Source organism: Gastrolobium bilobum, unplaced genomic scaffold (assembly GCF_033153095.1).
Source record: "Gastrolobium bilobum isolate Gb01-03AN ecotype WA unplaced genomic scaffold, APGP_CSIRO_Gbil_v1 utg13032, whole genome shotgun sequence".
Taxonomy (NCBI): domain Eukaryota; kingdom Viridiplantae; phylum Streptophyta; class Magnoliopsida; order Fabales; family Fabaceae; genus Gastrolobium; species Gastrolobium bilobum.
The window spans coordinates 9,314-22,369 of NW_026895375.1; the positions used below are offsets into that span (position 1 = coordinate 9,314).

At 36.8% G+C, this 13,056-nt stretch overlaps 1 protein-coding gene across 1 annotated transcript; it reads left to right on the top strand.

Moving 5' to 3' along the window:
• The first annotated feature begins 997 nt into the window (after positions 1-997).
• LOC133307808 (uncharacterized) lies at positions 998-2,065 on the top strand. The gene has a single exon (XM_061508371.1). It carries the CDS (start codon positions 998-1,000, stop codon positions 2,063-2,065), a length of 1,068 nt encoding a protein of 355 aa, XP_061364355.1.
• Positions 2,066-13,056: the final 10,991 nt, after the last annotated feature.

Here is a 13,056-nt window from a genome sequence, read left to right on the forward strand (position 1 = left end):
TACTAAATTTGAGAAGATGAAGAAGATAAATAAGAGAAGAAATATGTGCACAGAAGCTAATTACCAAATGAAAAATCTAATAACACATATCCTATTTACACACAAAATATTTGTGTTTTTTACAAAATATTTTCATTTTTTTAAGGATTATTTTTAACAAAATAGTATTTTTTTTTTATGCAGCATTAATAGGAATAACAATTACCCATGTAAAAAGTAATGAGATAATATCTAAAAAAAAAAGTAATGGGATAGTAAGTGAGCTCTCTGCCACCAACAATTGTTCAAATGTTTTCCCACCCTTTAATTCAAATTCAGAATTTAAATTCAAATTAAAAATTCAAATTGAAAATGAAAATCAAGATTTCAGAAAGCAGTGAGATATTATTAATTTGGAAATTCCAATGCAGAAAGAGAGGGACATTAAATGAGTTGTCTGCCACCAACAATTGTTAACATATTTTCTCAATTGAATTTAATTACAAATTCCATTTTATTTAATATTTTCTTTTTATTCTTTTTTATCAAGAAAGGTTTTAAATATTTTGTAGTGTGAACACAAAACTGAAAGTGAAGGAGAAAGCGACACGTCAGCATATTCGTTAAAGAATGGGTTTCTCTTAGAATATAAGATTAACATTTATGTTGATGTAGCATTCTGTTTTCTGTTTCAAGTTAGTTAGCTTTATTTACTGCCTGGGCTTATATGTTAATTGGGCTTATTTGTACTGGGCATTTTCCTTCAGTTTAGGATTAGTTAGTTAGATTGGTGATGTCATATTTAAACTCACTGTGTGTAGAAACTTAACTGATTTTATTCATTCCCTTATTTTTTTGTTAATGTGGATCGATTCAGATTCTAAGATGATATCAGAGCTCTAATCGGAGCTCTGATATTCGTCGTTCTTTGTTTGCGTTCTACGAACTTCTTCTCTTCCTATTTCTCGTTTTCAATTCGTTCTTGATTTAGCTTGCATGCACTCATTGAAGTGAATAGATGGCGAATCAGAGTTCCGACATAGATCAAGAGAATGTAACAAATCGAATACCGATTGTTACAGATCAGATTTTTCCTTCCGCAACACATGTTCCGATCGTTGATGATCCTTCAAATCCAGGTAGCACTTACTATGTGCATCCTAATGAGAATCCTTCTTTAGTTTTGGTATCTTCACTCATGGATGGAAAGAACTACCACAATTGGGCCAGATCTATGAAAATGGCTTTAATATCGAAGAATAAACTCTCTTTTGTCAATGGAACTATCTCTGTTCCAGATCCTTCTGATCCTTATTTCGCTGCATGGGAACGGTGTAACACCATGGTGCTGTCATGGTTACATCACTCCATAACTCAATCTATTTCACAGTCGATCTTATGGATGGATCGAGCCTCAGATGTATGGAACGACCTCCGAGAGAGGTTCTCTCAGTCAGATATCTTCAAAATCTCAGATCTACAGGATGAGATTTATAGGATGCATCAAGGAGACAGTAGCATCTCTGATTACTACACACGACTCAAGATCCTATGGGATGAGCTTGAAGCGTTACAGCCAACACCAACATGCAAATGCATTAAACCTTGTTGTTCAATTGCTTTGAAGGTTAGGAGTATTCGTGAAAGAGATTACTCTATTCGCTTCCTTAAAGGATTAAATGAACGATTCAGTCATGTAAGGTCTCAGGTTATGTTGATGGATCCTTTGCCATCAATTAATCGAGTTTTCTCGATGGTCATACAACAAGAGAGACAGTTGCAACTTGAAGGTAACTCTCTTAATTTTGAAGGTCCAAAAACTTTCTACAATTCTGCTGATCAAGGTAGAGGACGATCACAACCTTATCAAGCACGTGGCAGAGGACGTGGATCCTATGTTGGTCGAGGGAGAACAGGTTCAAATAGACTGTGTACTTATTGTGGAAGGACAAGTCATACGGCGGAGACATGCTTTGAGAAGCATGGCTATTCACCAGGTTTCAAACAGAGAAATACTGATTACAGGCCAAGTTTTGATTATAGGCCAAATGTAGCACACAAGGCCAATGTGGTTGATGTAAACTAGAATCATGATCCTACTGTTCCACACCATCATGCAGCTTTGCAACCAGATTCTAAAGAAGCCTTCACAAAGGATCAGTATCAAACCATCCTTGGAATGATACAACAATCTGTGCAACAAGGTTCCCCTCATATCAGCAACATGGTAGAAGCTAAGGTCCTCAATGCTGAGACCACTGATTCATCTTCAGGTAAATCTAGAATTCAATGGATTTTAGATACTGGAGCAACCGATCACATCACTCATTCCATGGACAGTTTGTCATACATTCAAAAGATTGAACCAATAGCTATCACTCTACCTAATGGAAAACAGGTGTTATCTTTTCATTCTGGAACTGTTATTCTTTCCAAGACTTTAACATTGACAAATGTGTTATATGTTGAAGAGTTCAAGGTCAATTTGATTTCAATAAATAAATTGATTCAAGACACTAATTGTACTGTGATTTTCCAGCATCTTCAATGTATCATTCAGCAAATACCTTCCAGGCTAACGATTGGTTCAGCTAAGTTGAAGAGAGGTCTCTATATCCTCAATCAACATTGCAGCAATTCTGATGGCACAAAGGGAGAAGGACTATGGAGCAATACTGCTCAGAATAAGAAAGTAGCAATGTAGTCTTCAACCATTGATATATGGCATTCTCGATTAGGACACTGCTCAAAGTCTGTAATAAGAGTCATGATAGCTCAATACCCTTTCATTTCTTGTAAAGATACAGATGATCCATGTGACATATGCCATTTAGCTAAACAGAAGAAATTACCTTTCAATACTAGTTCCAGTATTTCAAGTTCAGCTTTTGATTTAGTTCATATTGATATTTGGGGGCCATACTCGATTCCATCCATTCATGGGCATAGATACCTTTTCGACCGGACATATCTTTTGCTGTGCAACAGCTTAGCCAATTTGTGGCTAACCCAATGATAGCTCATTTTGATGCTGCCATTCGAGTACTCAGATATCTAAAGGGGTCTCCTGGCAAGGGGTTATTCTTCTCTTCTAGTAGCTCTCTTACACTTTCTGGTTTCAGTGATGCTGATTGGGCCACATGCTTGGATACTCGTCGCTCTATTCCTGGGTTTTGTGTCTTTCTTGGCACCTCTTTGATCTCTTGGAAATCCAAGAAGCAAACCACTGTGAGTCGATCCTCCGCTGAAGCATAATACCGTGCCTTAGCCTCTTTGACTTGTGAGATCCAATGGCTCACCTATATCTTACATGATCTTCGTGTTCCCATTTCTGGTCCTGCTATGCTTTATTGTGACAATCATGCTGCAGTTCATTTGGCCCATAATCCTTCTTTTCATGAAAGAAGCAAGCGCATAGAGCTTGATTGTCATGTTACACGCCATCATATTCTGCAAGGACTGATTCATTTGATACATATTGCCTCATCTCAACAGCTTGCAGACATGTTTACCAAAGCCCTTCATCCTAATCATTTTCGTGACTTCATGGACAAGTTGGGGTTTAAGGATATTCACCTTCCAACTTGAGGGGGGGGTGTTGATGTAGCATTCTGTTTTCTGTTTCAAGTTAGTTACTTTATTTACTGCCTGGGCTTATATGTTAATTGGGCTTATTTGTACTGGGCCTTTTCCTTCAGTTTAGGATTAGTTAGTTAGATTGGTGATGTCATATTTAAACTCACTGTGTGTAGAAACTTAACTGATTTTATTCATTCCCTTATTTTTTTGTTAATGTGGATCGATTCAGATTCTAAGAATTTATTTTTCTCTCTCCTCTTTAGATTCTGATATAATGGTATTGGAGAATGGTAGGCAAAAGTAGACAGAAAAGATGATAGCTAGAATAACATATCCCTATTTTATTACAGGTTAACATTTTTACTTGTTTCTCCCATTTTTACACATCAGGTAAGAATAAGATCTCTTACATTTTATGCTGCCTTATCCTTCTTTCCTCTGCATCGTCCTCCACCGAAAGCTCGTTCAGGTATTTCGCAACTTGCAGGTATTTCGCCACCTCCATCTTCCTCCCTCTTGCTTTCTGCCCTTCTATTTTTCATTGGTCTTGTATAAAAAATCTGTCTTTGTGTTCTGTTATGTCCTATGATATTGTAGTGTCATTTTTTTATTTTGAATTTTTGTCTTTATTATTGTTTAGTATTGCTTTCCTTTAGGGTATGTTTAAAGCTCTCGATTTTCTTTCCTTTTTTGTGTTGTTGTTTGGTATTTTTCTTTTTCTTTTGCAATCTACAATACTTGAGAATGAATGACAAGGCCATAGTATCTAAGAATGGAGGAAATTTTTAATTTCTTTTATTTTTTCCAATTCAGAAAAGTTTTATTCATACTGGAACCACTGAACTCCATTTCCTGGATATTTCTTGATATTTTTTGTATTGTAGGCAATATCGAAGGCATGAAAACCTAGAGACAACTTCTCATACAAAATAAGGTGAGAAATAGGATGAATAGTACATGACCAAGTAACTTTTCTTATAACAATAGGGAAGTGCAGATCAACTATGTCATGGAATATAGGTGCTTGATTCCTAGAACTAGAACTTAAATCAGAATCCTTGTTGTCTAGAGATTCTAGATTATTTACCCTTTGAGGATCCTTTCCCAGTTTTTCCTACTATAAACCAAAGGCTGAATAGCTCCTCCTGTCTCTAATGGTAACACTGTGGCATAAGGTACTATGGTTACTTCCCTTGTTTTCGATGGCAATGGTAACACTGTGATTTTAGTAAGTTCTCGTGACATATCTTCATCTTCTTCTATGGACTCCTCCTAAAGAGAAGGCAAGGGAAAAGAGGATTGTGTTTCAAAAACTGGTGACATCTATAGAAACAAATACCTTATATAGAGAGGACGGATAACACTTGTAGCCCTGTTGAGTAGAAAAGTAACCAATGAAGACACACTTAAAGGACTTAGGGTCAAATTTGGACCTCTGATGACCGAGAATATGGATAAAGGCAACACAACCAAACAATTTGGGAGGAAGAGACGAAATGACTAGGAAGGAAGGGAAAAGGTTGGCAAGGCAAGATATTGAAGAGTGAAACTGGAGGACTCAAGAGGGCGTGCAATTGATAAGGTAAGGGATGTAAGGACAGTTTCCCCTAATAAGTATTTAGGGATATTCATGGTGAAAGGCACGAGCAATTTCAAGAAGATGATGGTGTTTTCTCAGGATAAAGAAGGATTATCCGCAAGGTGATGGGGTGACTTTGGTGCCAATCTTGATTATTACAATATTCATGGGGACGCCCATCTAAATTCTTGAGCTCAACGCATACTATTTAATTTAGACAAATAGGGCATACAAACGAGAGCAAAGAATATCCGATACAATTGAACACTATTTTCTTGATGACTAGAATGCCTCTTTGAAAATTTGCTATTTATATGTGCATATGTATCTATTGTTTCTTTTTTTTCTTTTTCTTTTTGATACATTGTATCTATATGCATCTATTGTTTCAAACTACATCGCAAAGATGGATACTCCTTTGCTATGGAAACCAAATGCTAGAAGGTTTTAGGAGTTCTTCACTTAATGAGACTTATTTCTCACCCTATTGGAAAATTTAGCATTTCAGGATAAAATAATGAAGGAGCAGGTCAGGATATTGGAGAAGCAATTTAAAAGAACCCTACATAATGTTGTCTTGTAGTTATCAATATAGTCTGCTTGCGTACAAGTTCACAATGTAATGATTTTGGTTGAGATGTAGAAACTTCAATACTCATGCAACTTTTGTGTATGAATTTATAATGTAAGCAATTTGAACGAGGCATTTTTGAAAATAAAACAACATTAATATTTTGGGCTATATTGAAGGTTAAACATTATGGGTTGCTTCTAAGAAATTAAATTCGTATTAATTAATTAACGCTCGAATTTCAAAACGCATAACAAGTCAGGTCACAGTTAGTTCAACCCAATGCATTATAATATATGTCAAATTTTGACATTGACTTAAATTTTCCTTTCAATTCCTTTACTTTTTCTTTTCATAGGATAGGTATATGATCCACTTTCATCAGTCGGAAGTAAATAATTTTTGAGTCATACACACATATATATATATACAAGGTGCAAATTTAAGGGCCATCCAGGCCTATATTGCTAATGTATTCAGATAAGGATTAGGAATGATGTGGTTCAATCTGATTTAGATGGAAACTGCCTTTGTTATTCTTGGGTACTTCTACCTTGAACTTCTCTTCCTTGTCTACCCTCTTGACCTTGAGGAGCATATTAAACTTGGCAGAATCATCTTTCACCTGCATAGCAATTTACACACCCATCAGCCCTGGTAAACTAGTAACAACCCTAGTTATTAACCTCAACAATCATAAAAGAAGCTTGTAAGCAATCCCGCGGCCCAAGTGCAGATTTTCTTAGCTAAGGTTTTAATCACTAAATTACATGTGTTTGGGAGCAATAACCTAAAGAACACATTGCTAGCCATCCTTCACTGATATACCAACAGTTCTCTCATACTAATGAGAATTTGAGAAGGGAAGAGACCCAATGAATATTTAAATATGTAAACAAAATTGTCTTTTTCCGATGGAAAGAGAAAATCAACCACTTCGGAAGTCATAATGCTTAAAATAGGCTGTTACAATTCTTGGTATAGAGCTACCAAGAATCACCCCAGAAAATAGACTTATAGAAGCGAAAAACGAAGAAAAAGAACGCTAGAATTTTATACTTGGTTCAGAAATTCTTTGTGAAAGAATTTCCTACATCCAAGTTGGCCTATGAGGGTCAAATGCCCTCTAGCATACACTTTTATTCAATAGCAGATAACATGTACAAAACAGTTCAAGAATTCTAAACATGCAACTCTACCAATACAGCATATACAAGGCCTATAACAGAGAAAGAAAAATAGAATCACAAAGATACATCACATGTACACTATAACAGTACATATAAAAACAAGGAGCTAGCAAACTGAAAATGTGAAAAGGAAAGATTTCACCAATCTTGCATCCAGTTCCACCAAAATCGTGGATTACTCCATGAGAACTCACGACCTCTTCTTGTCCAAGAGAAGCTCCACAATGCAACACCTCCTCACCAACGTTTGCAAGAATCTCCAGAAAGTAAACCGATTAAACTATGTATCTTTGTACAAGGAACAACTTTCTCAACAGCCTTGAGATGTGATTCACAAATTTGCACACTCAAATCATCCTCACAAGTTTACGATACAAACCCTAAGTTTCTTTTTGTTTAGAGAAAACAAAATGAACAAGAGAGAGAGACAAACAAATTGAATCAGTAATTGTTGAGATATTCAAGTGTGATGAGTCCCACATTGGTTGGTAATGAGCTAAGTGAAGAGTATATAAGTGAAAAGACCCATGAACCCAATGCCTTAAGGTTTTGGGTTGAGACATGGTGTCGGATCCACTTGCTACGGTTGGTGTAGCCTTTCATTGGTAGTGGCCCCCGCCACGGGCTTCCCCTGGACCCGCTTGACATTGGAGTTTGAGGGAACGAATTTCCCAACAGTGGTATCAGAGCCGGATTGGGCTCGAGCTAGCCTAGTGATTGGCTAGGAGGCGGGTCGAGTACTTTGCGCTTTGGGTACTCGGTTGAGGGGGAGCATACCAATGGTGGGTTTCACACTTGAGGGGGAGATTGTTGAGATATTCAAGTGTGATGAGTCCCACATTGGTTTGTAATGAGCTAAGTGAAGAGTATATAAGTGAAAAGACCCATGAACCCAATGCCTTAAGGTTTTGGGTTGAGACATGGTGTCGGATCCACTTGCAACGGTTGGTGTAGCCTTAGCTCATTGGTAGTGGCCCCCGCCACGGGCTTCCCCTGAACCCGCTTGACATTGGAGTTTGAGGGAACGAATTTCCCAACAGTAATATATGCCATGTAATAATCAAAGACCCACTGCCAATAGGTATATACCTTTTTTGCATGAAACGAATGCTTATTCAACAATAAACCAACAAAGTGGAAAAAATAGTAATAGAGCCTCACAAAAAATAAAACGCAGGCTGCAGACATTGGCCCACTAACAAATATTATAATTTGTTACCAAATAAACAGTCCCAATAATATTGACAGTAAAATGAAGATACAAATACTCACTAAAAAGAAATATCCACAACAAATCTCCACCTATTTACTAAACATACAATAGAACGAAAATGCACACCAGAGTTTTTCTGGCATTTAACCCAAGGCCTATGCTATGCATGCAATTAGGGAGGTTTTATTTTTAGCAAATTTAGAGCCTCCCTAAATTTACTAACAAGAACAGTCTTAGTTAAAATATCAGCAGGATTAATATTAGTTGATATTTTATTCACACTAACCTGACCATTTCTAATTATTTCCCTTATGAAATGCAACCTAATATCTATATGTTTGGTCCTTTCATGGTATGCACCATTTTTGGGCAAGTGTATAGCAGATTGAGAATCAGAAAATACCTTAGGTGGGTCTTTACCTAAACCCAACTCAGAGACAATTCCATGTAGCCACATTGCCTCCTTGACAGCTTCTGTGAGAGCCACATACTTTGCTTCAGTTGTGGAGAGTGCCACAATGTGTTGCTAGCTTGCCTTCCAGCTCACCACATTTCCTCCCACACACAAAACAAAACAAGTTAGAGACTTTCTTTTGTCAAGGTCAGCAGCATGATCAGAATCACAATAACCAGTAATATCAAAATTAATTGAGTTTTCAGCAGTATAATGAATGCAGCAATCAACAAAGCCACTCAGGTATCTAAGCAACCATTTCACAGCATTCCAATGTTCCTTAGTTGGTTTACTCATGTATCTACTTTCTACACTAACACCATATGCAATATCAAGCCTATAACCTATCATGGCATACATTAGGCATCCAACAACATTAGAATATGGAATATTTCACATAAAAGAAGCCTCATTCGAGGCTAACTCACCATCTACAGCCTTCAACCTGAAGTGACCAGCAAGAGGAACACTTACAGGTTTGGCCAGGTACATGTCAAAGGTCTTTAAGACCTTGTTCACATACTCAGATTAAGAGAGAATCAATTTTCTCTCATCTCTTGTCCTTGTAATGTCCATGCCAAGTATCCTCTTGGCAGGACCAAGGAATTTCATCTCAAATTCTTTTTTCAACAATGATTTCAGATTGTTAATTTCATTTATGTCCTTAGATGCGATTAACATGTCATCAATATAAATCAGCAAGTAGATAAAACAATCACCATGCAATTGTTTGAAGTACACACAATGATCAAAACTACTCCTATTAAAACCTTTGGACAAAACAAAATCATCAAACCTTTTATACCACTGCTTCGGGGCTTGTTTTAACCCATAAAGGGACCTTTTCAAAAGGTACACTTTGTTCTCAGCCCCCTTTTTTATAAATCCTTCGGGTTTCTCCATGAATATGAGCTCTTCAAGGCTGCCATGCAAGAAAGCAGTCTTGACATCCAGTTGTTCCAATTCTAACTCATGAATTGCAACAACTGAAAGGATGAACCTAATTGAAACATGTTTCACAATAGGGGAGAAAATTTCATTGTAATCAACCCCCTCAACTTGTGAAAATCCCTTGGCAACCACCCTTGCCTTAAACCTGGCAGCTTCAACACCTGGGATTTCTGGCTTTCTCTTAAAGATCCATTTGCATCCAATCACTTTCTTGTTCTTTGTACGCTCCACCAAAACCCAAGTCTTATTTTTCTCAAGAGACTTCATCTCTTCCTTCATGGCTTTTAGCCAATGAAGTTTAGAATCCAGCCTCATAGCCTCTTGATATGAGCTGGGTTCATCAAACTACAGCATATCTCCTACTTGGAGTGCAAATGCTATGACATCTGCCTGTGCATAACGACTTGGAGGTCTTATATTGCTCCTAGTCCTATCCCTAGATATCAAATAATCCTCCAGATTATCTCTATCCACTTCCAAATCATGCTCCTCAATGGGAATGTCATTCCCATCATCTTGATCTTCAGCAATTTGATGTTGTTGATCATTTCCAGCAACATCAGGTTGTTGCCCAGTGTTGTTAGGCAGCTCCACGTCCAACTCAACAGTCCTAGGAGGTTGCTCCTTGTCACTAAGCTTGGATATGTCTTTGTAGAATGTGTTTTCTTCAAAAATCACATCTCTACTTATGACACACCCCCTTTCAACTATGAGCCATAGCTCATATCCTTTAACACCTGAAGGATAACCAATAAAGACAGATTTGACAGCTATAGGACTCAACTTATCTTGTTTTACATGCATGTATGCAAGACAACCGAATGGTTTTAAGTGTCTTAGACTTGGTGGCTTACTAGACCAAAGCTCCATAGAGGTTTTAAGACCTATAACAGTGGATGAGCTCCTATTTATAAGGTAACAAACTGTGGAAACAGCCTCAGCCCAAAAAGATTTTGGGAGACCAGATTCAGCCAGCATACAACCTCCTCACCAACGTTTGCAAGAATCTCCATGAGAGCTCACAACCTCTTCTTGTCCAAGAGAAGCTCTACAATGCAACACCTCCTCACCAACGTTTGCAAGAATCTCCAGAAAGTAAACCAATTAAACTATGTATCTTTGTACAAGGGACAACTTTCTCAACAACTTTGAGATGTGATTCACAAATTTGCACACTCAAATCATCCTCCCAAGTTTATGATACAAACCCTAAGTTTCCTTTTGTTTAGAGAAAACAGACTGAACAAGAGAGAGAGAGATTGAATCAGTAATATATACCACATAATAATCAAAGACCCACTGCCAATAGGTATATACCTTTTTTGCATGAAACGAATGTGTTTTTGGTTATTCAACAATAAACCAACAAAGTGGAAAAAATAGTAACAGAGCCTCACAAAAAATAAAATGCAGGCTGCAGACATTGGCCAACAAACAAATATTATAATTTGTTACCAAATAAACAAGCCCAATAATATTGGCAGTAAAATGAAGATACAAGTACTCACTAAAAAGTTAAGCATACTAATGGTTACAAATTTAGGAAATATCCACAACATAGGTTTTTAAGGAAATAGACACAATTAATGCATTCTGCATGAGCATGATCTAACCTTATATATGAATAACAATGACAATGTCAAAGATAATAGACAACATGCAAGCGCATAATAAAAACAGCACGTAGAAATGATACAAAAAAGAAAGCCATGCAAAAACTGTACTAAACACCAAAATAAATATTACTGGAGTTGAATAAATTGACAAGATATTATTATTCAGAAAATTCAATATATAAACATTTCAAAATATAAACCACACAAATACCACTAAAGTGACATTCGAATGACTAACTAATAATCAGTGTTCTCTAGTCTGAGAAATTTTTTAAGTACGACAAAAGCAACTTCCAAAATATATTATAAGAATTTCTTAGCATGATTCCAAATTAATTATAAGATAAATATTTTACAGAAAGATTTCTGCTAAACAAACATGCAGGTAACATAATCAGGTCAAAGAAAATAAGCAATGAGAACTTGCTCAAGATCGAACCCATCAAAAATCAGAATACAAAAACAAGAACAGTCATAATTTCTCCCATAACTCAAGACAGTACAAAAAAATTTATGAGAACGAAATAAAAAAAAACCAAAAGAATTTACATTTTATTTAGAAAGAATTCATCTGCACAAATTTTTTCTAGCACATCAAATTAAAACGAACAATTCAATTCAACTCAACCATGTGATATTCCAAAACTGGTTTAGCGAACAAACTAGAATAAGTAAATTTCGAAGAATACAGAATAAGGCCCTGACCTCAGCCTTGGCATGTTAGAATTTGGTATCTACACACAGATGCAAGTGACAACCACACAAGTATATCTATGAAGAATTTTCTGTTGTCAAATCTATTCTCCAAATTGTGCATTACATCAAGCCTATTAATAGGCAAAACAAAAAACGGAAAGTACTAATGAAAAGACTCTACTAATGAAGAGACTCATTACAAGGCGAATCAAGAGTCTCACAAACCCTCATAACATCACAATATTTTAATTAACACATGAAACTAAAAAGACACTTCAACACTAATAACATTAAATAACGACTGACTCTTAAAACTCCTAAATAAATATAAAACTCATGACTCATAAACTATCCAAATTTAAAACTCATTAAAATAACATTTAACGTTTACTTAACAAAACTCCCCCGTAAACTTAAATGCTTCTTCCATCTTTCAAGACAATCATTCTTTTGCAGTTTTCCAGTAGTAACGTCGGCAGTGGTTTTGTGAAAATATCTCTGACTTGGTCTTGACTTGCCACATGTAATAACTCCACTTTTCCTTCCTTTACTTGATCCCGGATGAAGTGAAAACGGACATCAATATGCTTGCTTCTTTCATGATTCACCGGGTTCTTGGCTAACTCTATAGCCGACTTGTTATCAATACGGATCTCAGTTGGGCCGACTTGTTATCAATACGGATCTCAGTTGGGCCGACTTGTTTCTCCTCCAGCTTGCTTAGTAAGTTCCTGAGCCATACTGCGTGACAAACACCCCAAGACGCAGCTACATATTCAGCTTCACAGGTCGACAAAGTCACGATGGGTTGTTTCTTCGAGATCCAAGTGAATGCCTTGTTGCCCATGAAGAATACATATCCCGACGTACTTTTTCGATCGTCTACATCTCCACACCAGTCACTATCAGTGTACCCAATTAACTTATAATTTTCGGACCTCGAGTAGTGAAGTCCCAATGAAGCTGTCCCTTGTATATACCTCAAGATTCTTTTTGCCGCCTTCCAGTGTGAATAACTCGGCTCCTCCATGAACCGACTTACAATCCCAACACTCAGTGAGAGATCCGGTCTTGTGCATGTCAGATAACGAAGACATCCTACCAAACTTCGGTAGTTGCTTGCGTCAACTCGATCTCCACCATCATACTTTGAGAGTTTTGAACCGGGTTCCATAGGGGTTGAAACCGGGTTGCAATCTGTCATCTTAAATCTTTTGAGAATCTCCTT